Genomic DNA, 27,598 nt, shown 5'->3' with positions numbered 1-27,598 from the left:
AGTGAAGGAGGAAAGCAGTGTTTTAGAGCAAGGGCAGTTTCCACAAGTAGCGCAAGCTGCTTAGAGCTGTATCTAAGGGGACGGATAATTCAGCTGCGGTCTTGGGACCAGAGGCCCTGGGTTTTGAATTCTCCCAGATGAGCTCCCCACCCCTACGCTGACGCGTCTGTGACCAGGGACAGTGAGGACTGCAGTTTGGCAAAGGGGACCCCTGCGCACACCGCCTGTGGATTGAGCCACCACAGGCGAGATCTGAGAACTGGTCGTGGGAGCGTAACCACCTTGTCCAGGTTGTCGTGCCCTGGCCGGTAAATTGAAGCCAGCCAGGCCTGGAGAGGTCTGAGCCTCAGCATCGCATGTTGTTCCGCATATGTACAAGCTGCCATTTGTCTGAGGACCTTCAAGCAATTCCTTGCTGTGGTGGTGGGGTATTGTCCGAAGCCTTGTATGATGACTTGCATTGTCCAAAAACGAGACCCTGGTCAGGCCAGAATCTTCCTGCCAGAGTCCAACACTCTCCAAATGAACTCTATTCTCTGAGTGGGGGATAGAGTTGATTTGTGTACATTCAGAAGGAGACCTAGCCTGTCGAAGGTGGATCTCATCAAGTTGACGTGCTGCTCCACTTGTGACCTGGAGCGCCCCCTGACCAGCCAGTCATCGAGGTATGGGAAGACCTGCACCTGCCTTCTTCTCGGGAAGGCAGCTATGATGACTGCCATGCACTTGGTATAAACTCAGAGGCCACTGACAGACCAAAGGGGAGGACCATAAACTGGTAACGGTTGTGCTTCACTACGAACCTGAGAAAGTGTCTGTGGGCTGGAATTATCGATATGTGGAAGTCCATGTCCTTGAGGGCGAGGGTATGCTGCCCTCGTCTCCCGTACCAATCTCCCGGATCCAGAGATGGGATAATTGCATTTAGAGAGATCATGTGGAACATCAACTTCTTCATGAACCTGTTGAGGCCTCGTAAGTCAAGGGTGGGTCTGAGACCCCCTTTGGCTTTGGGGATTAGGAAATATTGGGAGTAGAATCCCTTGCCCCATAGTTCCTGAGGAACCTCCTCCACTGCTCCTGCGGCGCAGAGCCTTTGAACCTCCTGCATGAGATGCTCATGAGAAGGGTCCCTGAAGAGGGACAGGGAAGGAGGCTAGCAGGGAGGGGAGGAGCAGAACTGGAGAGATATCCCACATCTACTGTGAGCAGGACCTCAACAGTATGAGATTATCTGGGACCAAGCACCGTAGAAGTGGGACAGACAGTTCAGAAAACAGGGAGAAGGATCTGTTGAATAGACTGGTGTGTCTATTCCGGAGACCCATGAATTGAAATTGTATCTACTGAAAAGGAGTACTTGTGGCACCTTAGAGACTAACAAATTTATTTGAGCATAAGCTTTCATGAGCTACAGCTCACTTCATCAGATGCATTCAGCTGTAGCTCACGAAAGCTTATGCTCAAATAAATTTGTTAGTCTCTAAGGTGCCACAAGTACTCCTTTTCTTTTTGCGAATACAGACTAACATGGCTGCTACTCTGAAACCTGTATCTACTGAGGATTGCTTGCTGGTTAGCATCCGAAGCTGGAGCCCCGCCATGGAGTACACTTTCCTACTGAAGAGGTCCAGTTTTTTTGAGTCTTTGGATTTTGGAGTTGAGCCCTGTTGCCTGTCTCTCTCTTTCATTCGCCACCGATATGACCAGCGAACCCAGCTGTGGATAAGTAAATAAGTATTCGTACTCCTTAGAGGCGATTAAATACTTCCTCTCCACCCCCTTAGCTGTAGGGGGAATGGAGGCAGGAGTCTGCCACAAGGTTTTTGTAATGGCTTGAATTGTTTTAATGAGAGGCAATGCCACCCTGGATGGCCCTTCAGGGGTTAATATGTCCACCATGGGGTCCTCAGACTCTACTATCTCCTCAGCTGGTAGCCCCACGTTATGGGCCACCCTGCTCAACAGCTCCTGGGGCACAGTATTATCAATGGGGGGTGGCCCAAAGGACGACGATCCCGCCACTGCCTCATCCGGCAAGGACAATGACGAAGCCCTAGGCGGAAGCCCTCCTGTCCCTCTGGCTCCCTGGACGCGTCCTACTCTGTGCCCTGCTGGTTGTTGCCGGAAGTGGCCGGTGGTGGAGCCGGGACCCAGATGGGGCTCTGTGCTGTAGATCGAAGCCGTCTCGGTGCTTTGAGGTGGGGGACTGACTCAAGGTGGTAAAGGGGTGCATCCTTCTGAAATTACGGACTGGGAGTCCCTGAAGTAAGTGCCCTGGGCTTGGTGGTATGCCCACAGGGTACAGAACGGCCACTGCACGGGCCCATGCAACTGCGCCCACCATGGCACCATCCCTGCCTCCTGCCTGTGTCAGGGCTGCTCTGATCAGTGCCGACTGCGCCTGGAACAGCAGGACTCCGCCTCCGAGTCCGATGACCGGGACTCCAAGCACGGAGACCATGGTGCCGCCGAGCGGGACGGTGCCACGGAGAAGGCGAGCAGTGCCTCATCATCGCAGGATTGCCTCTGGACGGATGCCGGAAGTCTATCCAGGCTGGCAATCAAGTCCCTGGTCACCTTGAATGTGTCCAGGGTAGAAGGGAGCTCCAGCTCCTTCACCTGGCACTCTCGAGCAGGAGAATCCAATGACGCCGGACTTGAGAGATGGTGCCGGCTCCTGTGAGACCGGGTGCCCCTGTGTGGGATGCACACTGCTGGCACTGTTAGACCCGGCTGCTCTCACTGTGGGCAAGCGCCCCCCGTCATCTTGTGCTGCTTATGCGGCACCAGTGAGTGCGAGCGGTGCTGTTGCCTCCACAGGCTTCAGCACTGGGGAGTGACGGTGCCGAGGGTCTCTATGCCCAGAGTCCTTCCTCGGTGCCGTTTCTCTCACGGAGGCCGGAGTGCTCTGCATGGGGATGCTCAGTGCTGAGTCCTGGCCCGGGGCTGGCTGGGGACGGAGGGCTTCCTCCATATGGAGTTGTTTGAGCCTGAAGTCCCTTTCTTTTGCAGATCTTTCAGCACTGGTCTGATGTGCCTCCCCATGACACTTAAGGCAGGAGTCATGGGAGTCACCTGTTGGCATGGGCTTGTGGTAGGTCCCGCACGGCTTAAACCCTGGGGATTGAGGCATGAACCCCAAGAGGGGAGGGAATTCGGGTTGAGGGGGGAAGCCTCCCGCTTCTATCTAACTAACTAACTACTGAGACTAACACTAACTAATGAACCATTTACAGGATAATCAAAGTCGGATCCCTATGGGAAATGCTTGCTGAGGCAAGAGGGACATGCAGCTCCAATGACCATCACTGGTGACGAGAAGGAACTGAAGAGCCGGGGGGTCAGCAGGGACCTGATATACATCGCCATGAAGGCGTGACTCCAGCGGGCTCCACAGCTGACCCGACAGGTACCGCTAGGGGAAAAACCTTCCAGCGACTGTGCACGCGGCATGCGCACACCTACTTGGAATCAACATGAGCAAGCACTCGAAGAAGAAATGTAAAGTAATCCACACTGGAAAACATAATCCCCAACTATACATACAAAGTGATGGGGTCTAAAAGCGATCTTGGAGTCATTGTGGAGAGTTCTCTGAAAACGTCCACTCAATGGGCAGCGGCAGTCAAAAAAGCGAACAGAATGTTGGAATCATTAGGAAAGGGATAGATAACCAGAAAATATCTGAATGCTACTATATAAATCCATGGTATGCCCACATCTCAAATACTGCATCCAGTTCTAGTCACATCATCTCATACAAGATATATTCGAATTGGAAAAGGTACCAAGAAAAGCAACAAAAATGATTAGGGACATGGCACAGCATCTGTACAATGAGAGATTAAAAAGCCTGGAAGTGCTCAGCTGAGAAAAGAGATGACTGAAGGGGATACAACAGAGTTCTGATAAAATCATGACAGGTGAAGAAAGTGAATAGGGAAGTCTTATTTACCCCTTCACGTAACACAAGAACCAGAGGTCACTCAATGCAATGAATGGGCAGCAGGTTTAAAAGAAACATTAGGAAGTATTTCTTTACACAACGCACAGTCAACTATTGGAACTCGTTGCCAGGGGATGTTGGGAAGGCCAAAAGTATAAGTGGGTTCAAAAAAGAACTAGGTAAATTCATGGAGGACCAGTCCATCAATGGCTATTAGCCAGGATGGGCAGGGATGCAACCCCATGCTCTGGGTGTCCTTAAGCCTGCTTGCCAGAAGCTGGGAATGGGCGACACAGGATGGATCACTTGATGATGACCTGTTCTGTTCATTCCCTCAGGGGCACCTGGCATTGGCCACTGTAGGAAGACAGGACACTGGGCTAGATGAACCTTTGGTCTGACCCAGTATGGCCATTCTTATGTTCAGATATGGTAATTTCCTGCACTATCCTGGACAAGCCTTATTGAATGACATTTGCAGATCATTGTCGGTCAGGGATTGTATGTAATTCCATGGGGCAAGGGGACAGCAATCCTCCAGGAGATAAGGACAGTGGGGGTGGAGGTGATTGGGCAAATTCACTCAGGGTGTAACACCTCCAGAGATGCTGCATACACTGGTTCAGAGTGGATTCTCCAGAGACCAACAGACAAAGAAAGGCCTTTGGGATAAATAGCCTGAGTTTGAACGGACTCAGAGGTTGCTTTCGGATCTAGCAAATGGACAGGACTGTCTGTCCAAGGGGGAGCCCAATCCTGGAAGGACTGACACCAGCCAGAGTCCGAGGTGACCTCTGGGAAACGTCTCAGCATGACTGTAGGTTCTTTTATTGGTTTTCTGCACAGCTTTTACCCTAAGAAAAAGTGGTTACTCACCTTCTTGTAGCTGTTGTTCTTAGAGTTGTGTTGCTCATGTCCATTCCATGTCAGGTGTGTGCCTGACAGTCGCTGGAAAGCTTCTCCCCCAGCAGCACCCATCAGGTCGGCCGTGGAGCCTCCATGGCACTCAATATATGCCCCGGCTGACCCCAGTGACTCCTCAGTTCCTTCTTGCCGGTTACTCCGACAGAGGGGAAGGCAGGTGGTTTTGGAATGGACGTGAAAACATATCTTGAAGAACAACAGTTATGAGAAGGTGAGTAACCGTTTTTTCTTTGAGTGCTTGCTCATATAAATTCCAATTAGGTGACTCCCAAGCCCTACCTAGGTGGTGGGGTCGGCGTTATGGAATCAGTGACTGGAGCACCACTCTGCTGAAGGTTGCATCATCTCTGGCATGCTGGATGATGGCGTAATGAGAGGTGAATGTATGCACCGAGGACCAAGTCACTGCCCTGCAGATTTCTTGGACCAGGACCTGGGTCAGGAATGCCGCCGATGAGGCCTGTGCCCTTGTGGAGTGTGCTGTAAGTGCCAGGGCTGGTGTCTCGGCCAGTTCGTAGTATGTGCGGATGCAGGACATGATCCAGGAAGATATTCTTTGAGATGAGACCGGTAGGCCTTTCATCCGGTCCGCTACCGCAACTAATAGTTGGTTCAATTTCCTGAACGGCTTGGTGCATTCCATATAGAAGGCCAACATTTGCCGAACATCCAAGGCGTGCAGCCTCTGCTCATGGCTACTGGTATGTGGCTTTGGATAAAAAATCCGGCAGGAATGTGTCTTGCTGGTATGGAAATGAGAGACCACCTTAGGCAGAAAAGCCGGGTGAGGTCTCAGCGGCACCTTATCTTTGTGGAAAACTGTATAAGGTGGACCCGAGGTAAGGGCCTTTAACTCAGACACCCTCCTTGTTGATGTAATGGCGACCAGGAAGGCTACCTTCCATGACAGGTAGAGGAGGGAGCAAGACACCAGTGGCCCAAATGGGGGCCCCATTAATTTGGAGAGGACCAAATTAAGGTCCCATGCAAGGACAGACTGTCTAATCTGGGGATGTAGCTGGTCCAAGCCCTTGAGAAACTGGCCAACCATGGGTTTGGCGAAAATGGAGCATCCCAAGACTCCGGGGTGGAAAGCCAAGATAACCACTACATGTACCTTTATGGACGATGCTGCCAGGCCTTGCTGTTTCAGGTGCAGAAGATACTCCAGAATAAGAGGTAACGTAGCCTGAAGTGGGGGCATATGATGCTGGTCACACCAGCAGGTGAACCTCTTCCACTTTGCCAGATATGGAAGGCTTTCAGCTGCAGAGTAAGACCTCCCTCACTTGCTCTGAGCACAGCAGTTCCATAGAGTTCAGGCCATGAGATGGAGGAACTGTAGGTCTGGGTGATGAAAACGACTGTGGTCCTAAGTGATCAGGTCGGGGAGGAGTGGCAACATGATTGTCGTGTCGACCGACAGATCCAGAAATGTGGTGTACCAGTGTTGTCGAGGCCACGCTAGTGCCACCAGAATTATCTCCACCTCATCCCTGCGGACCTTGAGTAGGACCCTATGCATGAGAGGGACCAGGGGAAAAAGCATAGAGCAGACAGCCTCCCCAGGGGTAGCAGGAATATGTCCGCAATTGAGCCTGGGCTGCTTTTCTGGAAGAAGCAAAACACTGGGCACTTCCTGTTGCTCCGAGTGGTGAACAGGTTGACCTGGGGAAACCCCCACCTCTGGAAGATGGAGTGAATGATGTCCAGCCGGATGGACAACTTGTGGCTGTGGAAGGACCAGCTGAGGTGGTCCGCCAGTACATTCTGGACTCCTGGCAGATGTGATTCTTCCAGGTGAATGGAGTGGGCTATACAGAATTCCCAGAGCCTGAGAACCTCCTGACAAGAGGGACGAGGACTGGGTTCCACCCTGCTTGTTGATGTAAAACATTGCAATGGTGTTGTCTGTCATGACTGCCATGTGCTGGCCTTGCAGACGAGACTGAAAGGCCTGGCATGCGAGTCGCACCGCTCTCAGCTCCTTGATATTGATCTGGAGACAGAGCTCGTCCTGTGCCCAGAGGCCCGTCGTTTGGAGATCTCCCAGATATGCGCCCCAACCTAGAGCTGACGCATCCGTAGCTAGAGACAGGGAAAGCTGAGGGCTATTTGAGCATGGAGCCACCACTGGAATGATTCTAGCACCTGCTCTGGCACTGTGACCACTAGGTTCAGGCTGTTGTGCCCAGGGCGGTATGTCAAAGTGAGCCACGTCTGCAGAGGCCTGAGCCTCAGCCTGGCATGCCTGACCATGTATGTGCAGGCTGCCATGTGACCGAGGAGACTCGGACAACTCCTCACTGTAGTGGTCGGGTACTTCCTCAGGCCTCGAATGATGCTTGTCATGGCTTGGAATCGGGACTCCGGCAGACTTGCTCTCGGCTGGACCGAGTCCAACACTGCTCCGATAAACTCAATCCTCTGGGTCGGAGACAAGGTTGACTTGTTCACATTGAGGAGGAGATCCAGGTCTCTCAAATGTGGATGTGGCCAGACAGACCTGCGACTCCATCTGCTCTCTGGAGCACCCCCTGAGCAGCCAGTCATCGAGGTAGGGGTATACCTGCACCTGCCTCCTTCAGAGGAAGGCTGCTACCACTGACATGCACTTGGTGAACACTTGTGGGGCTGTTGACAGGCTGAAGGGAAGGACTGTGAACAGATAATGTTTTTGATTGATCACATACCTAAAAGCATCTGTGTGCAGGGTGAATGGCTATGTGAAAATACGTGTCTTTCATGTCAAGGGTGGCGAACCAGTCTCCAGGCTCCATGGAAGGGATAATTGTATTGAGGGAGACCATGTGGAACTTCCACTTCGCCATGAACTTGTTTAGTCCTCTCAGATCTAGAATTGGTCTGAGACCCCTCTTGGTTTTGGGGATTAGGAAATAGCAGGAATAGAATCCCCTGCCCCTGAGGAGCCTCCTCCTCCACCACTCCCATGGCAAGGAGCGCCTGCACCTCCTGGATAAGGAGTTGCTCGTGAGAGGGGTCCCTAAAGAGGGATGGGGAAGGGGGGTGGGAGGGAGGGGAGGAGCAGAATTGGAGAGAATATCCCACTTCCACCTTATGGAGAACCCAGCAGTCTGATGTTATTTGGGACCAAGCACGGCAGAAGTGGGATAGATGTTTCAAAAAACACGGGGAAGGATCCGGCGTTGAGACAGGTGCTCCATCCTTGGGTGCACCTTCAAAATGTCTGTTTTGAGCCTGACAAAGATTTAGTTGGGCCCTGGCCCTGTCCGGACAGAGGATGGGAAGGCTTATGGCTGCGATTCTTACCCCTGCGCCTGTAGAATTCCTGCCTCGGCCGAGGAGGATACGGGCACTGTTGCGGTGGTTGGGGCTTAAATGGCTTTTGTTGGGTTGCTGGGATATGTGCATAGCCAAAGATTTTATTGTCGCCCTGGAATCTTTCAGGCTATGCAGCATGGAGTCAGTGTGTTCAGCAAACAGGCCCATCCCGTCAAAGGGTAGGTCTTGTATAGTTTGCTGAACCTCGGGCGGGAGCCCCGAGGCCTGCAGCCATAAGCTACACCGCATAGCTATCCCTGAGGACAAGGTGCGCGCTACTGAGTCCACAGCATCCAGTAAGGCCTGTAAAGAGGTCCGTGCCACCGCCTTGCCCTCCTTGACAATAGCCCTAAACACCTCCCTGGACTCTGCTGGTACCAGCTCCCTAAACTTCAGCACTGAGTTCCAGGAGTTAAAGGTACTTGCTCAGGATTGCCTGCTGGTTGGCAATCCTGAGTTGCAAGCTCCCCATGGTGTAAACTTTGCGTCCGAATAAATCCAGGTGCTTGGCGACCTTCGACTTAGGCACTGGGGCTTGCTGTCCCTGCCTTTCCTTTTCACTCACTGCAGCCACTATTAACAAACAAGGCTGCAGGTGTGTGAACAGGTACTCAAACCCTTTGGAGGGTACGAAGTACTTCCTCTCCACACTTTTAGCAGTGGGAGGGATGGAGGCCTGAGTCTGCCAAATGGTCCTTGCATTGGCTTGTATAGTTTTGATGAGGGGTAGAGCGACCCTGGATGGTCCTTCTGGTGCCGGGATGTCCACCATAGGGTCCTTCGACTCTACCACCTCCTCATCTGCAGGTTCATATTCCGTGCCCTCCTGCGCAGGAGTTCCTGGTGGGCATGGCTCTCTATAGGGGGTGGCCCCAAGGCGGAGGTGCCCTCCAGCGCCTCGTCCGGGGAGGATGAGGAAGAGACTAGCGGGGGACCTGGGTTCTCCTGACCCTCTTGGTCCTCAGGGACCTCCTGCCCTGCCTCTAGTTCACTGCAAGCCGCTCCAGGGTCTGGCTCAGGAACAGGGGTGTGTTCCAGAGGAGGTGGTGCGACTGCCGACTCCTCTGCACCCCTAGGGGTGGTGTGACTGGCTGCTGCCTCCAGTCATCTAGGTTCGGATGCCACCAATTGTGAGGCCTGGGACTGGGTGCCCTGGACTCGGTGGTCTGCCCACGGGGTCCAAAATAGCCACTGCGCTGGCCGGTGCCACTGCATAGGCCATGGTCCTGCACCCACGTCCTGCACCTTGTGCCAGGGCTGCTGTGAATGTCTGGACCCCGTCTCCGAGCCTGAAGATGTGGATCAAGACCGCGATGGCCAAAGCAGTGCCGAGTGCAGCCGTGCCGGGGAGCGGTGCCATGAGGCCGGGGAGTGGTGCCGTGACCTGCATTGGTACCACGAGCGGAGTCTGTGAGCTGGATCTGTGCCGATACGAACGGTCCAGGGATCGGGACCTACTGCGCGAAGGCGATCTGCGCCATGAGCAGGAGCTCCGGCAGGACCTGGAGCGGTGCTGCGAGTGGGACCGGCGCCGAGACTCCGAGCGGTGCCTCGCTTCTGCGGTCTGAGTCGAGGGGCAGAACATCGCCGGCTCCCCTTGAGACGGTGCTGCCCGTTACGGTATCGGAGGCTTAGCATGGGGGGTCGGGGACCTCAGTGCCATCACGGCAACGAGTTCTCTCGCAGCCTCGAAGGTGTCTGGGGTGGAAGGCAGTTCTCCGTCCACCACCACCTGACTCGGGGAGTCCAACTGTACTGGACTCGACGGTCCCCGTCACGGGGCCGAAGTCGACGTTGCAGGCTCCAAAATTTTGGCACGAGGGGCTCCACTGGCCGGCTCCGAGGGGGTTGGTCCCGAAATGGGGGAACCACTCCTCCCCTGCTTCCGTTGCTGCTTCTGCACTGGTGAATGGGATCTGTGCCGGGTCGTTCCCACCAGCTTCGGTTCTGGGGGGCAGCAGTGCCGTGGGTCTTGAGCAGAGTCCTTCCGTCGTGCCACCTCCACCACAGCTGCCAGGGCACTGCACACCGAGGAACGCCGGGCCGGGTCCTGCTGCGCCGATGCGGGTTGCGGTCGAAGTGCTGGCTCCATAAGGAGCTGCTTCATTCTAAAGTCCCGCTCCTTCTTGGTTCGCGGGTGAAAGACCTTACAAATCCTCCACTTTTCTGATTGATGAGCTTCCTCCAGACACTTTAAACAAGTGTCATGAGGGATGCCCATTGGCATGGGCTTGTTGCAGGATGTGAACCCCTGGGACTTAAGCATGTAAATCCCCCAGGGAGGTAAAACCCCCAGCCCAACAGCTAACTAACTAGAACTACAATAACTAAGAACTAGCTATGAATTAATCAACTAGGGAATACAAACAGTCCGAAAGAGAAAAAACGGTTACTCACCTTTGTAACTGTTGTTCTTCCAGATGTGTTGCTCATGTCCATTCCAATTAGGTGTGCGCGCATTGCCTGCATGGCCATTGGAAAGTTTTACCCTAGCAACACCCGGGTCACCTAGGTCAGCGGTGGAGCCCCCTAGAGTGGCGCCTTCATGGAGCTCGATATATACCCCAGCCGACCTGGTGCCTCCTCAGTTCCTTCTTGCCGGCTACTCTGACAGAGGGGAAGGGGGGAGGGTTTGGAACGGATACGAGCAACACATCTCGAACAACAGTTACAAAGGTGAGCGAGTAAACTTTTTTCTTCTTTGAGTGCTTGCTCATATCGATTCCAATTAGGTGACTCCCAAGCCTTACCTAGGCGGTGGGGTCGGAGTGAAGTACCCTGTACTGCAGTATCACTCTACCAAATGCCGCGTGGTCTCTGGCGTGCCAGACGATGGTCCGATAGTGCGAGGCGAAAGCATGCACCGAGGACCAAGTCGCTGCTCTGCAGATCTCCTGGATCGGCACCTGGGCCAAAAAAAAACGCAGACGAGGCCTGGGCCCTCGTGGAGTGAGCGGTGAGGGCTGGGGTCAGTACACTGGCCAGCTCATAGCAAGCATGGATGCAGGACGTGATCCATGAAGAGATCTGTTGAGAGGAGACCGGAGTCCTTTCATCTGGTCTGCCACCGCAACGAAAAGCTGGGCCAACTTCCTGAACTGCTTTGTGCACTCGATGTAGAAGGGCAAGGGCCCAATGGATGTTGAGGGAGTGCAGCCACCGTTCCTGGGGACCAGTGTGCGGTTTTGGATAAAAAACTGGCAGGAAAATGTCCTGGTTGGTATGGAAGGCCGACATCACCTTGGGAAGAAAAGCCTGGTGAGGTCCAAGTTGCACCTTACCCTTATGGAAGATCATGTAAGCCAGTTCCGAGGTAAGGCCCCTCAGCTCGGAGACATGCTGCACTGACGTGATAGCGACAAGGAAAGCTGTCTTCCAAGAGTGATAAAAGAGGGAGCATGTGGCCAGCAGCTCGAACAGGGGCCCCATGAGTCTTGAAAGGACCAGGTTAAGGTCCCATATGGGGACTGGCTGCTGGACTTGATGGTAGAGGTGGTCTAAGCCCTTGAGAAACTGACTAACCATTGGATTGACGAAGACAGAGCGGCCAGACACGCCCGGGTGAAAGGCCGAGATGGCCATGAGGTGAACCCTCACAGAGGACGCCACCAGGCCCTGCTGCTTCAGGTCTAGGAGGTACTCCAAAATGAGAGGCACTGGTGCTTGGAGAGGGGATGTGCGTTGCTGGTCGCACCAACACAAAAACCACTTCCACTTCGCCAGATGCGTGGCTCGAGTGGAGGGTTGCCTGCTGCCCATCAGTACTTGTACGGATTCTGAACACAAAAGCTCTGAAGGGTTCAGCCACACAGCATCCATGCCGTGAGGTGGAGAAACTGCAGTGTGGGATGGCAGAGGCGACCGTGATCCTGAGTGAGCAGGTCGGGATGGCAGAGGCAATAGGACTGGAGCATCCACGGACAGATCCAACAGCACAGTGTACCAATGCTGTCTGGGCCACACCGGAGCCACCAGAATCACCTGCACCGTGTCCCTGAGAACCTTGAGCAGGACCTTGTGCACAAGGGAAAACGGAGGGAAAGTGTAAAACAGGTGCCCAGTCCACGGAAGCAGGAACCTGTCTGTGAGGGAGCCAGGGCAGTGACCCTGGAGGGAGAAGAAAGCTGGGCATTTCCGATTGCTGCAGGAGGCAAACAGGTCGACCCGGGGAAACCCCCACCTTTGGAAGTTGGGGTGGATGACATCCAGTCAGAGCGACCACTTGTGGGAGCGGATGGACCTGCTCAAGCGGTCCGCCAACATGTTCTGGACCCCGGGGAGAAAGGACACCACCGGGTGAATGGAGCGGGCTATACAGAATTATCAGTCGAACGGCCTCCTGACAGAGGGGAGAGGGGCGGGCCGCCCTGCTTGTTGATGTAGAACAAGGCTGTGGTGTTGTCCGTGTGGACCACCACACAACAACCCTGTAGCCGTTCCTGGAAGGCCTGACAGGCAAGGTGCACTGCCATGAGCTCCCGGATGTTGATATGAAGGGAGAGCATGGATGGAGGCCACAGGCCGTGTGTCTGAAGGTCTCCAAGGTGGGCGCCCCATCCCAGGGCTGACACATCCGTGACCAGGGACAAGGAGGGCTGTGGACTGTGAAAAGGGACTCCTTTGCATACCACCCGGGGATCTAGCCACCAAGGACCTGCTCCGGGACGGTGACCACCAAGTTCAGGCTGTCTTGACCTGGGCGAAAGACTGAAGCGAGCCAGGCTTGCAACGGGCGGAGTCGGAGCGTGGCGTGCCTGGTCACATATGTGCAGGAAGCCATGTGGCCGAGAAGACTCGGCCACTTTTTGCCAACGAGGTTGGGAAGCTCTGAAGGCTCTGGACGAGACCCACAATAGCTTGAAAATGAGCATCCAATAGCAGGGCTCATGCCTGAACGGAGCCCAGAACTGCCCCGGTGAATTCTGTTCTCTGGGTCGGTTCTAGGGTCGATTTTGCTATGTTGAGGAAGAGGCTCAGCCGAAGAAACGTGTCCCTGACCAGGTGGAGGTGGGACTGCACCCGTTCTCTGGTGCGACCCCGGATTAGCCAGTCGAGGTTAGGGTATACTTGCATCCATCATCGATGGAGGAAGGCCGCCACGACCAACATACATTTGGTGAACACCTGGGGCGCTGTGGAAAGTCTGAAGGGAAGGGCAGTGAACTGGTAGTGTTTGCGGTTGACCACAAAGCGGAGGAAGCGTCTGTGCGCCAGATGAATCGCTATGTGGAAATACGTGTCCTTCATGACTGGTCTCTGGAAAGGTGAGCTACCCTTTTCCGGCTTCTGGTGCTGCTTCTGCCCAGAATGGGAGAGGTGCTGGGACGATGTCACTGGTTGCGGTGCCGGGAATGTTGGTGCCAGGGGTCTTGGTCGGAGTCCAACTGAGGAGCAGCCCCCGCCGCTGGGGCGCTGTGCACCAAGGCACTTGGTGCTGGGTCTTGGCGCACTGCAGGAGGCTGAGGGCTAAGAGCCGTCTCCATGAGAAGCTGCTTTAAACGAAAGTCCTGCTCCTTTTTAGCCCGAGGACGAAATCCTTCACAGATCCTGCACTTCTCAGATTGATGAGCCTCCCCCAGACACTTCAAACAAAAGTCATGGGGGTTGCCCGTTGGCATGGGCTTAGAGCAGGAACTGTAGGGCTTGAATCCCGGAGCTTTGGGCATGAGCCCAAGAAGAAGAATCGGAGAGGAGGGGAAAGCCCCCCAACCCAACTAACACTAAGTAAAAACCAAATTAAACTATTAACTATAATGCTAGGGAGCGTGGAGAGCAAGCGAAGCAGGACTCCACAGTTCCAACGACCATCATGGGCGGTAAGCAGGAACTGAGGCAGCGCTGGGTCGGCTGGGGTACATATCGAGTGCCATGAAGGCGCCACTCTGGAATACTCCACAGCCGACCCGGCGAGTGTTGCTAGGGTAAACGTTTCCGACGGCCGTGCACGCAGCGAGCGCACATCAAATTGGAATCGATATGAGCAAGCACTTGAAGAAGAATGCGCTTGCTTAGAGAGAGCTGCATGGTACCATATACGCACAGGCAATTATGCTGTTTACAGCCTCTGAGTAGAAAGCAACGAGCAACCCTTAGCCTGCTCAGGCAGCGCGGCCTGCTGGGGATAACAGTGTAGACGGAGCTGTGCGACCTGCAAACACCCCGGTCAGAGGGGAAAGAACAGGTCTCTGCCCACAAGAGTTGAGGGCCGGGAGCCTAGAGCTGCCCTGAACTGTGACACAAGGGGCCAGCTGCTGCTCTAGCCAAAGGCTTGTGGGAAGTCACTTGAAATGCAGATCTCAAGAGGTCTAAAGCCCAGGACAGGTGGCCACAGCAATGGCCCCAAACACTCCCTCTCAGAATACGCAGGACCCTGGCTCCATGCCCTGGGACAGGCTCTCGCTCCATAATCCCCAGCCTTCCTCACTGCGCCACTGAGACAGGTGGAGGGGCTCCGGCAGGCCGAACGGCCAGCCCATAGTGTATCCGGTGCCCAGTAGCGCTCGCCCACTCCTCCTGCTCAGACACACTCCCTGGGTTACAGACCTATTGGAAATGGGGCTGGGGGGATGGCAGACAGCCAACCTAGGTCCCTGTTCCCTCTCCCCCAGCCAGGCCTGTCACACAATCACGCTCATCAAAACTGCAGATGGCAAACCACGCCTGACATCTGCCTGTCCCCACCACGAAGGGACACGGCTGTGCCATTGACCCTGGGAAGCTCTGCCCAGTGGGCAGCCCTTCATTACACTCATCAGCACAGCCTATGGTGGGGGCCTGGCCCTGTTGCATCCCTGTGACACGCAATGTGAAGGCCCTTGCCCGCTGCCTGCCCAGTTCCACCACTCTCGCCTCAGCCCTGCTTTTGGATAGGGCTTTATGCAGTGGTCGGCCCAAGTGGCCATGGTCAGAGCTGGAGTGGGACACACCTGGAGCTTGGAGGGGGGGCGGGCTGTGCAAAGCTCTGGGTTGTTCCCATGTTGGGTTTGACCCCTTCCAGAGAGGGGCAGCTCGGTTCTGGGTCTGAGCTTGGCTGATGCCCATCTGGATTTTGCAGGCAGGTTGAGAGCCTGTCCCATTCGGGGGTGGGGGCTCACTGAGCTTTCTCCAGGGTACAGGAACAGGTGGTTCTAAGGGCTGGTGTGCAAAATTGATCCCCACTCTCCAACTGGTGGACAGATCCTGACCCTCTACCCCTAGGAGAGCCATGTGTGCGAACGGAGCCCGCTCCGACACACAGGCTCTGGGCATCTGCAAAGCCCTTTGAAGCTTACGGTCTTATCTAAAGGCCACAGGATCGTTCCCACTCACTTCAACGGGCTCTGGAGTGGGTGGTTGGCCTGACTGCATGGTGCTGAGTTGGGCTCCCACTGGTTGCAGTGGGGGTTAAAGGAGCCCTTCCCGTCAGCAGATACTCGGCTCCTGGAGGTTAGACTCTTGACACTAGCCCACCAGGACAGGTTTTTGAAGATCTTTCCTCAGGACTGAGAGGAATGGATTTATTTTATGCAAGCCAATCCTCAGCACAGGGCTATTAAGATGAGCCAGCCCCACTCTAAAGAAAGCAGCAGCCATAAAAGCAGAGGGAGATGGTATTCCTCAGCCTCCCACCTACCCCAGGACAACTCCAAGTCATCCAGAGGACGGTCATTTCTAGAGGAGCTGCCCCCTTAACGGAGTCCCCCTAACCACACCTGGCCTTGTTCCATCTCCGTGCATCAGCTCTCAGCACCGCTCTGGGAAGGGCCATCTGTAGTTAACTCCTGCTGCAGAGCAAGCACCAAAGCCCTCCCGCTTGCTTTGAGCTACAAGGTCATACCGTGCTGGGAGGCACTGATACAGGCCCTACCAAAAATAGATCCTTGGAACCCGGAACACTGTCTGCATCCTGTTCGGTCTTCTGATTTGGGCTGCCCAGAATCCTCTCCAATTCTGGAGGGCGTAGCAAGGGGGGGACCCAAGACATAACCCCCAGTGGCCCTGCTGCTTCTTGCTAGCTTGTGTCACACAAGGAGGAGGGTGAGAATTCGGGAGATTAGACCACAAGCTGGATCCTGGTGCTGCGGAGCCCTGGATATTGCTGGGAAGGGGTGAGGAAATGCCACTCATCCAGCAACTGGCAGGAAGTTAAGCCCAGCAGAGCAGCAGGCTGCCCAGGGGAAAGACGCATTTCTGCTGCAGTTGTGACCAACCCAACCAAGAGGGGAGCGAGCGGGTGGGTGCAGGGTGGGGTGGGGAAGGAAGTGGGCAGCATGAGGATTAAATGTTTCTATGGGTAATGAGACCATCTGATTATACGTTCTCCTGCTTCACACCCAGGTCAAGCACTGGCAGAGAGGAGCTGGAAAGAGACTTCCCTGTAACGGAATAGCCGGCCCCCAGGGGCTCCTTCCCCTTCCTCAGACACTGGCCGCTATTGGAGCAGACAGACCCCTGGGCTCTTGGCTTGCCTGAGGAATAAACACACTCAGCCCTGCAACAGTTTGCTCACACTTCACAGCTTCCTCCGAGCAACTCCGCCAGGGCTTCTCAGTGGCCGTTTGCAGCAGCTCATTCCTCAGGGTACGTCGGTCCTGCAATCTCAGGATGTGACTGCAGCTCCTTCGGCCTGCTCGACACTGAACATTTAGGCTGACACAGCTACAGAGTGTGAGAAGTCCAATCCCTGGGCCCCGTAACTTTGCCAACCTCACCCGCCCTGTAGAAGCGGCTTCCAGTGACCCAGCTACTGTTGCTTGGGGAGGCGGAGTTCCTAGAGTGATGGAAAACCCACTTCTGGCCCTGCAGCCTGCATCTACACGCCAGGTGCGATAGCAGCATAGCTCAGGTGCCGAGCAGTGCCAACAGTGAAGACATGGCCTTACTCTGGCTAGCTCTGGCCCCAGAGCAGAGAAGCTGCGGCAGTGTGGGTCACGAACCCATGCCTGCCCTGCTCTGGGACCCGAGCACGTCTACTGGACCTGCAGTTACCTCCTAGGATTTCAGCATCACTGATGTGGATCATCCCTCCCAGACCCTGCCATGCAGAAGGGGCACTTCTTTTGCCTGGGAAACAAATGGCAGACATGGGCCAAATCTCAAACCCATGTAGAAAGTTTGGGGGATGCGGAACCAGCCAGGGGAGAGGGCCCCAAAGGGCTCAGTGGGTGTGGAGGGCAGCCTCAGTCCAGGTGATGACCATCCTGGGGGCCTTCCCCCAAGGAGCAGCAGATACCAGGCAGGGACTTTGCCATAATTCTTTTATTTCAATGTGGGAAGTTTTTACATTGGTACAAATCTATTTTCAGGCTAGAATTCTGACTTGGACTGAACCCCTCCTCTATATACACATACGTGATGCTTTCAGGGGGCTATGAATTAAGGCTGCACTGCCATACGTACTAGAGGGAGGTGGGTCCAAGGGGGGTGACAAGAGGCGGCTGAGTGACGCGCACACACAGGAATGCACGTCCACAGGACCAAGAGCACTGGAGGATTAGATAGTGCTGTTGCCACAGGGAACTAAGGGCAGTGGATGGCTGAGATCCAAGAAGCCAGCTACCAGAGGCCGGCTTTCCTTTCGGGACTGCAGCACATGCCTGCCTGCCTGCCTGGTGGTGGAGGGGGGGGAGGAGAGAAACAGGGAGGTGAGGCCAGTCCAGTCACATGCCCACAGACACTAATGCTTGTTTGAGGCTGGAGGTAGCAGAAAATGCTTTTTACGTGTCTTCCCTCTGGCCTTACTGGCCCGGCTGTGCCATCAGCTGACTGTTGCCAGGGAGGGCTTAGTAAGGCAGAATGTGGGGTGGGGGGAGCGTGTAGCTTCATTTGTCCCTTTAGTCCCCTCCTACAACTTCCCCACATGCTTGCTTGTGATGCTCTGGAAGTTTGTGCAGCTGGGGTGCTGGGCTCCGGCTTGGTCTCTGGAGATCCTCCCCAGTTGAGCGCTGTGGCCACCTCCACCGCCTCTCCCCTGGAACAAGCACCCCCGCTGGATCAGACACCCTGGAACCCATGGCAGCCACCAGGTCTCTCCGGCTCCCCTCCCCAGGTCACTGTCTCCATGCACGCCAGCGGTGGCTGGTGCTCAGAGGACGACCCTTCGGTCTGGGGGCTCTCCCCGGCCAACCCGCTGGTGTCTCACTTCCAGGTGCTTGTTCTGGACTCGCTCAAAGTGCTGCAGCAGCTCCAGGTAGTCGATGGTGGTGGGGGTCGCTTTCTTGAAGCCCAGGGTTGTCTTAGTGCTGTCCCTGGGGAGAGGAAGCAGAGAGAGAGAGAGATGAGAGGGCATGGTGTGTGCCAAGCACCCAGTCTGTTACCACCCCCACACAGACACCACATACTGAAGCTCCCTGCCCCAGGGGCCAGACGCTTGTGCTTTCCACTACAAAACACGCCCCCCTCAGCCTGGGTGGCAGGGAGACGCCTGGGCAACGACTGTGGAAGAGCCTACAGCTAGGAGCAGGCCAAGGGCTGCTAAGCAGCTGAGAAGGGGTCAGGGAGGAGGAAACTGGGTATCACGGCAGTGATGCTGCTGTCCATCCCCTACGTTTCTAGTGAACCGGCCAAGTGCACGGGGCAAGTGAAGACCCTGGTGAACCGATCTATCACCACGGATCAGAGCGCTCAGAGTGATGCTGGGCCAAGCTAACTGGCCCAAGCAGCAAGAGGCTTGGAGTAGAGGGGTGATGCGAATCTCTCCTGAAAGCTGGAGAGCACTGCCCCCACTACTGATAGCACCCCGTCCTATGAGCCACTCCCGCTCTCAGCAGAGCTAGGCTCCAGGTGGCTGGCTGGCGTTCTGGACTCCAGAAACTGCACTGCTCACCATCCAGAGACTGGGAGGAGCTGGAGCACCCTGCGGAGTAATGCTCAATACCTGCACCTGCTGGTGTTGCCATCCTCGGGGGGTAGACGTGCCAGGCGCTTCCCGGGGACACTGTGCTCCAGGCTTGTCCTCTGCTCTATGCCTGCCAGGAGGAGCCACCCCAATGACAAGCCTGGTGGGGAGTTCAGTGCCCTGGCACCTCACTGCCTGAGAGCTGGCTTCACCTGGCAACAGGAGCCTCCATGGGATACAAACCGCGGGGCCTGGCTGGGTCTGTATCAGAGGGATCCCAAACTGGAACCAGGGATGCCCCCCAGGCCAGGCAGGAGGAGTTTGGCAGAGCCCAGCTGGAGCACAGGAGGCAGCTGCAGAGGCCTGGTCTGGCCCTAGCACTGGTCTCAGATTGAAGGTGGGGCTGACACCAGCAGTGTCAGACAGAGCTGCTGCCCTGCGTGTCCGGTTACTCAGGAGCCATTCGCGGCATGTGACGTGCCCTCCCATTTTAGGGGGCCTAGCAAGCTGTGGGCACCAGGCTGGTTTTCAATCCCAGGGTTATGCGGAGACAGTGCAAAGCCCCAGCTCCACCACACACGGCGAGGCATTTCCCAGCAGAGCAGACAGTGCGGCAGGCAGCTGCTCAGCAGGTCAGCGCCCTGGGACAACAGCGCAGGCCAGCCCGCCTGAGTGGGAAGGTCACACCAGGTTAAGGTGCTGCAGCCAGACGCTGAGGAAGCACGCAGGCTTCATTGCTGCGCAGCACCAGGGAAGTTCCTGCCCCAGTGGGACCAAGAACCAGAGCACCCAGCCGGGCTGTGGCCTCATGTCCTTTCAAAGCTAGCCCCACACCCCCACCAAGGCCACTGCCCTACAACCCTGCTGGCTGCCGCCCAAGCCCATCTGGCTCTTCACTCCTGTCCGACTGCACCTCCCCTTCCTCTCCAGCAGGGCCGGCCAAACCCTGACTTGGATGGTGCATGCACCAGCCCCCCTCTGCCACATGTGCCCATCCCCCTGGCCCCACAGAGCATGCTGCCCTCACCCGTGTGCCCCACCCTGCTGATCAGCACAATGAGCCAGGCTCTCGCCCCACCCCAGCTCCCATCATTTCCCAGAAGTGGGGGAGGCAGGGGTAGGGACGGCACAGTCCGATGTTATCCCCCACGCCCAGTGCCTGGCCCAGCTGCAGCTGACATCACAACAAAGGGGGCCAATAGTGTCAGGGTTCCTGGGGGAAGCTCAGCCCCAGCCCCTCCCTACTCCTAGCGGGGCTGGGGTAGGTCAGGGTACAAGAAGAGGAGACAAATGTACATGCAGGAACATGTGGCTTGGAGCCAGACACGCTGCCTGGGAAGGGGGATCCGGGCAGCCTGGGACTTGGGCCCTATGGCTCAGATGGACCCCAGCTGCAGCCCATGACGCAGAGCAGGAGAGGTGGGACTGTCCTGTGGGAAGAGCATGCGAGCCTGTCTGGGACAGAGCCAGGAGGGTGGGACAGTCTGCCCAGGGCTGGGACTGCTGATGGACCCGGGACCTGTCCCTGAGCAGGAGAAAACGAGTTGCTGGAGGGGGAAGTGGTCTGAGGCTCCAAGCAGCTCTGCCTGGTTGGAGCCATGGGCTGAACTCAGTGGCCACCACCCTCCCCTGCTGGGGGAGAGATCCTGGCCTAGTGCTCGGTGGGAGCACGTGAACTCTCCCCTGGGGTTCTCGCGGGCGCTGATCTAAGGGCGCACAGATCCAGGCTAGTGTGGGATGGCTCAAGGGGACTCCGGACAAAGAAGGTCAAAGCACTTGATCTCCTGCCGCCAGCGCCCACAAAAGCCATGTGTGCTCTGCTAAAACCAGTGGCAGGCTGGGTGGTTCAGCGGCAGCACTGGAAATAGAGCCTGGAGCCTTGACCGTCAGCCAGCAGCTCTAACCACAGGCCAAGCTCCCTTGCTGTGAGGGCAGCCAAGCAGTGACTGCAGCAGTACATGGCGACGCTCACCAGATGATCCCGGGTGGGAGACTCCAGTTCTCAGGTACGAATCCCAGGACATGCCAGGAGGAGACCAAGCCCTGTGCATTTCAACTGCCAATAAGCTGCGTGGATCACGAAGGAGCCAACTTAGCAGCATCTGCTTTGAATTCTGAGGCCCTGGCTACACCCAAATTGCCTTGGGTTAGTGGAGCCAGTGCAAAAGGCGCTGGGCACATGCTGGTTCTGATTTAATGCGGTTTAATTTCAACCCAGTTCTAAGCAATTTATGCCAAACAGAAATAAGAGCCTCCCCCCACCCATGGGCCTGGACTGGTCTGACCGAGGGCAGGTGTCCACTGACGATGCTGCAGTGGTGCGGCTACCCCCGTCGCGCTCCAGGGAAGAAGCCACCACACCAGCAGGAGAACTCCTCCCGCCTCCCTTGCAAGTGGCAGTAGCTATGTCAGTGGGGAAGCTCTCCTGCCAATACAGCGCTGTCTACACTGGGGCGCAGACTGGGTACCTGGTGGCTTTTTCACACCCCGAGCGACACTTATACTGACGTACGTTTATAGTGTCAACCAGCCCTAAAGCTTGTTTAGATTCACACCTGAAGTTAAACCAGGGCGACGCTGCAGGGAGACCAGCCCCGAGCGCTGGCTCCACGGCTGTATGTACTGCTGGACGAAGGAGGGCCAGGGATCGCCCGTTGGCAATATGGCACTGTGCGTCAAGGCTGGCAGAGTGAGCTCCCTCAGGCTTAAGCTGATTTACGGGGGTGGCGAGTGTGGTGCTTGGGAAAGGGAGGGACCCAAAAGCACAAACAGGCGCTGAGTGACCTGCCTCAGTGCAAGACACGAGAAGTGATTCTTCCCCTCTACTCTGCACTGATGAGGCCGCAGCTGGAGTATCGTGTCCAGTTCTGGGCGCCACCTTTCAGGAAAGATGGGGACAAACTGGAGAAAGTCCAGAGAAGAGCAACAAAAATGATTAAAGGTCTAGAAACCAGCTATGAGGGAAGACTGAAAAAATTAAGTTTGTTTAGTCTGGAGAAGACGACTGAGAGGGGACCTGGTAACAGTTTTCAAGTACATGAAAGATTGTTACAAGAAGGAGGGAAAAGAATTGTTCTTCTTAACCTCTGAGGACAGGACAAGAAGCAATGGGCTTAAATTGTAGCAAGGGCGGACATTAGGAAAGCTTCCTAACGGTCAGGGTGGTTAAGCACTGGAATAAATTGCCTAGGGAGGTTGTGGAATCTCCATCATTGGGGATTTTTAAGAGCAGGTTAGACAAACACCTGTCAGCGATGGTCTTCTAGGTAATACTCAGTCCTGCCAGGAGTGCAGGGGACGGGACTAGATGACCTCTAGAGGTCCTTTCCAGTCCTATGATTCTACCGATGCCCCTCAATCCAGACCTGCAGCCCCCTGAGTAATTCCAACCTGAGAGCACCCCTCCTACAGCTCCGCCAATACCCTAAACCCAGACCTGACCCCCACTATGCCACTTAGTCCCCCCCGAGCTCTTCTGATGCCCCTCCATCCAGACAGGCACCCCCTGCTATTCTACTCCTAGTCCCCCATTCCCCAAGCTCTGCCAAGGTCCCTCCACACTTGTGCTATGGTAAGGCCCCACTGTGCTGGGTGCGGTACAGACAGTCCTGCTCTGAAGAACTTGCAATCCAAGTGTAAGAGCACAGATGAGAGGAGGATAATGCACGCGCACACGGCTTTCCAGCCTGCGTCTCCTCCCACACAGCTCCACCAAGGCTCCTCATGCTGTGCACCAGCCCTGCTCTTCCAGGAGAGGAAAAGCACAAGGCACTCCAATGCAAGTGTTTAATCCTTTCCCACAGCAGGACGGGAACCCCGCCTCCCGGCTCCTGCTGGCTGAGTTCTGCTTCTGGCTGCACTGCTTAGGAAGCTGTACTTGGCCAGATAATAAAGAGCGTTTGTCTCCTTGAGATTAATTGGAATTAGGAGCAAACCTGAGACACGGTCTGCGGGCCGGGTGCATGTGTGTCTGAGGTAGGGCTTCCTCCACTCCGCCGTGCTAAGACACTGCCAGGAGGAGGGGTTTCCCCTGGCCTGGATACTTTGGGGAGGAAGGACAATCTGCAGAGCTTGACATTTGGGAAATCAACAACCCCCACCTACACACACAAGGTGATTCACGGAGGAGGGGCAGAAAGAGACAGGGCCCGTTTGTTTAGCTTTGAGGAGCTCAGAAGGGGAAGAAAAAACAACCCCACGCTGAAGGATTAACCCTTCAGTCACCCACTACATGCCGCAGAGAATATCTCCGAAATGCTTAGACAGACTGCGCTGAATGGCCCAGTTTCTCCTGCTGAATCAGATGCTGCTTGAGTTCCTGTTTCCAGCTGATGGCTGGGGCATCTCCACTCAGCTTTCGGGACCTGCTCCGTGGCTGGGAAGACAGAACCACTGGGCAAGGAGGTGGCAAGCAGCAAGGGGCCAGTTTGCTGGGAGGTCAGCACTGATTGGGGTCCCCCGGAAGGGGGCGGGAACAGACACTGCTATTCTGCTTAGCAAGCGGCTAATGCTCCCTTCAGAGCCAGGCATGCTGAGCCAAGTGACTGACCTAGGCTATGTTCTGCCTGCCAGTGCCATGCAGTTCTTGGGGAAGCTCCTGCCATGGCTTTCGTCTCACAGGGTCCCTAGGGCCCCGTCTGATTCTCCCTCCTGGCCTCCTTGTTCCAAGGAAGCCATGCTGGCCAGCTGAAGGTGAGCATGTCTGTCCAAGGTCCCGTCTACACTGGGCTGGTGTATTCCATTCCTAGTCCCCCATTCCCCAAGCTCTGCCAAGGTCCCTCCACACTTGTGCTATGGTAAGGCCCCACTGTGCTGGGTGCGGTACAGACAGACAGTCTGGAGTGGTGGGAAACATGTGGCCAAGCTGATCCGGCTCCTGGTGCTTGGGATGTCAGAGCAGGCAGGGCTCATGGGCCGAAGCCATGTGATTACCTGGGTGTCTATCACATCCACAGCATACTGTTTATTTTCTCTAAAGCCATAGATCTACTTGGTTTGGCTGGCTCTGCTCCCACTCCAGTGTGGATGCGACGTAACAGAGCAGGCTGCCAAGACCACGCGCTGAGAAGTAACACTTCCTGATCCCCCAACCCCACACTACTCCACTAAACTCAGGGGATGAAGTTCTGCTAAGCCCTTTGCTCCACTGAGATCACTAGCGAAGTGTGGGGCAACAGGCCCCTGCTACTCCCTTGGTAGGTACAGTATCCCCACAAGCCCAGTCCCACTGGCCAAGTATGGTGTCCACCTTGGGTTAGTGCCGTGGGGCAGGACCGTAAAACAAATGCTTTGAGGTTGGGGGAGTTCCTTGTCCCTGGCTTTCCACCTGCACTGCTCAGAGGCTGCGGGGAAGAGCGCGAGGCAAAGAGAGAAGTGTTCCTCCCTGGAGGACAGAGGAGCGCTGCTGGGTCACAGGCAAAGAGCCCAGCAGAGTACAGCCCCACAATGCCAGCTGACAGCCGGTCACCTCCAGCACACTGCACTGGGCTGCCATTGGCATTTACTTGGGGGCAAGCGTCCGTGAAGCTGAAGCGCAAAGAGCACTAGCCTGAGACAAGTGTCATCTGGGCAGGCACCAAGTACTGCCGGCAGGTGCCAACGGGAACGCCGCACCCCTGCAGCGCCATCACGGCTGCTCCAGTCCTGTGAAGGGATGGCCCAGGGGACTGGAGAACTCAGGGCACCTGCAACGAGCCTTTTGCCACGGGGTTTGGCCTCTGATCCTAGTGACCAAAGTGCATTACCAGCTCCTTGGAGGCTCATGTAAGAAGAATTGATGGCCTCAGTCTTGTTCATAGGGGATAGGTGGCCACTTCCATCACTGCTGGCCCCTCAGCAGACAGGCCGAGACGAGGAATGGGGCACAGAATCCCCCCCAGCAGCGAGACCCTCCACGGGAGGAAGGACATGCTGGAGGCCGGGATACATTTGTTCGGGATGGCCAGTTGTGCTGCAGTTTGGAGATGTAAAGCCTACAGGGAGTGACAACACCCAGCTCCCTTTCACATGGACTATGGCACTTGTGAACCTGGCCCCCCAGAGCAGGATGGCCAGCATGCTAAGCCACCAGGCTGTGGCTGTTTTAAATGCTGCAAAAAGTCTGTTTCAGGCACGGTTCTGGCTTGCTCTCTCTGGATTTGGGTGTTTCTTTGACGAAGACTGCCACATGGTAGTTGAAACCTCAGGAACCATGAGAGTCAGCATGGCCTAACAGGTAGGACACTGGATTGGCAGTCCTGGGTTCTAATTTGAGATGTGCCATTGGCCTGCTGGGTGAGCTAGTGAGAGGCACACCTCGGTGCCTGAGTTTCCCCCACCCGCACACACACTTTGTCTTGTCTATTCAGACTGTAAAGCTGTGGGGGCAGGAATGGTCTCTCACTTTGTGTCTAGTGCAATGGATGCATAACTGTAACAAACTAGAAGAATGGACGTGCAGCTCTCCTGTGCCGACCCCCACTCTTGGATTAAGAGATTAACCCAAGGCTCAGTGATGGTCAGACTGGGGAACCCAGGGAAATTCACATCCAGGGATCAATGCAACAGTCTTCTCTGCAGAGAAATGTTTAAGAAGAGATCTGATCCATACAAGGAGTGCAGACAAAGGAGATGGGCCACCTTGATGGGGATGGAAAACCCGCTAGGCATCTCTGCCCAGCCAGTGGGTCGACAACTTTCCCGCACGGCTTGCTTCTGCCCCAGCTGGCTTCCCCCAAGGAGGGGCAGCTTGGTCTGTTATGAAAGCGGGCTTCAATGTTTAATGGAATGTAGGTCACAGTTAATCAGATGCTCAGTCTGTCTGGCAGCTCTGATTGCTCCAAAAGCCCGGTAGTCAGGGGCGAAGGGAGGAAACCCCTCCCCCTGAACATACACACAAATATAACTGCTCACACTCGAAAAAACAGAGGCTGAGAACAGAGGCCAATGCTCCTGAGTGCACAGGCTGGGGAGCGTGATGCAGCCTGCCTAGGGACTAGTTAAAAAGCAAGGATCTGCTTTCTGCACATCTTGGAACTTTGTCCCCATGGCTTTGCAGAGGAGGGATAAGCCTTTCATGTCTCCAGAAGGGATGTGCTGCCACTGAGGAGCACCCCTCCCACCTCATTAGCCCGGACTTTGAAAGAGCTACTTCCCCACCAAGTGGGGCCACCCAGCTGAACGGAGATGGGGTGGGCTGACTTGGGGCAGGGTGAAGATGTCCCTAGGAACCTTGCCCTCCACAGCCAAGAGATGCCTCATCACTGCCAAGAGAAGAGGAGAGCCACATACACTGGGAAATTTTATGCCCGGTACCAGTTTATGGTAGCGAAGAATTAACAGCACTGGCTGGAGACCCTGGCATGCCACACCTTCCCTCTCCTAGGACTGGCCACCCTCAGCCCTAGCTGCATTCTGCTCCAGAGATTTCATACCAAGATGGACAGATGTCCAGCAAGGATCAGAATCTGGCCATCCTGGGCCAGCCTGAAGAGCGAAGCAGTAAGGCAAGCCCTGATCTCTGGCTCCAAGCTGGAGGGCACCAGCCACTAGGTCACTGGGTCAGCCCCCCCTTGCTGAGCCTTGTGCCCAGCTGGAGAGATACACACTCTGGTTGGAGAGCTCGCTGCCTGCAGCAGGATGCAGAGCTGGCTCGGTATACATTAGATGGGCATCCCGGGCTGGGCACTGCTAAGGTTCCTGGCCCAGTCTGCACAGCTGATGTCTAGGTCCCTGCCCCCTAAGCAGCATCCCAGCCAGTCCGTAGAGTTAAAGCCAGAAGGGGCCATTATAATCATGTAGCCCGAGCTCCTACGTAACCAGAATCAGGTGCACTGAGGGGCTGTGGTGTTGCCCAGCAGCGTAGGGGACAAGAGCAGTAGATACATCCCTGGCAGGTGACTGCTTGCAAGACAGCAAAGAAGAGGCAGAGCAGGCAAAGGTGATCAATGGCTCTCAAAGGCCAGAGTAACCCAGGCCGAGCAGCCCATCAGACTCGCAGGGCTGCTAGCGAGGTGTGTGCACTGCAGTGGCCGGCTAGTTCAGCTGCAGGCGGGAAAAGGACTGAAGCAGCTCTCAGCGTAGGAGGCTGAGTGCGAGACGCGCTGGCTCCCCACGACGCCTGGTGCTGGTGCACACCAGGCAAGCCTGGGGCAGGCAGCCCCAGGGTAGGCTCCTAGGGGCTGTTCCTAACAAGCTGGGGCAGCTGATGGGAGATCCGCCAGTCTCCATTCAGTGCAAATCTTCTCCAGGGCTCTGCTTGTTTCCATGGAGACCCTGCAAGTGAAATTTTCCATCCCGGATGCCAAATGCCTGTGGATGAGGCACAGCCCTCCAAGGGTTACCAAATATAGACAAAAGCTGAGCGAGTGCTCCACAGCACAGGGCAAGGAGCGCGCGCAGGAGGAAGCCTCAGGCCTGACACCCAGCTCCGCGGGCAGGTGCCTCAGAGCAAGGCCCTGCTGCTGCTAGCACAGAGAAGGGGTCCGGCCTGGCCTGCCAAACGGCTCATAGGCCTTAATGCTCCAGAGCCCCGCACGTATATGCTCTGCAGGCTGCTCTGCAGCCCTCGACTGCTGCAGAAGGCAGAGGTGCCCTGGCACCTCAGTGATGTTACCGGAGGGTGAGAG

The 27,598-nt window shown here is 55.8% G+C and overlaps 1 protein-coding gene across 5 annotated transcripts in view; it reads right to left on the bottom strand.

Moving 5' to 3' along the window:
• Nucleotides 1-17,395: 17,395 nt before the first annotated feature.
• Nucleotides 17,396-27,598, bottom strand: part of VAC14 (VAC14 component of PIKFYVE complex) — a 202,426-nt gene continuing 192,223 nt past the window's right edge. For 4 of the 5 annotated variants that reach the window (XM_048816826.2, XM_048816824.2, XM_048816825.2 and 1 more), the window contains one exon: nucleotides 17,396-18,402. In XM_048816826.2, the coding sequence (XP_048672783.1) occupies nucleotides 18,293-18,402 (110 nt within the window). In that variant the 3' untranslated portion in view covers nucleotides 17,396-18,292. The remainder of the gene's footprint in view (nucleotides 18,403-27,598) is intronic. The other variant, XR_007352308.2, reaches the window with a different exon arrangement.

Source organism: Caretta caretta, chromosome 12 (assembly GCF_965140235.1).
Source record: "Caretta caretta isolate rCarCar2 chromosome 12, rCarCar1.hap1, whole genome shotgun sequence".
Lineage (NCBI taxonomy): Eukaryota > Metazoa > Chordata > Testudines > Cheloniidae > Caretta > Caretta caretta.
Note: the sequence above shows the minus strand (reverse complement) of the source record. Positions and strands in the feature narration are given on the sequence as shown.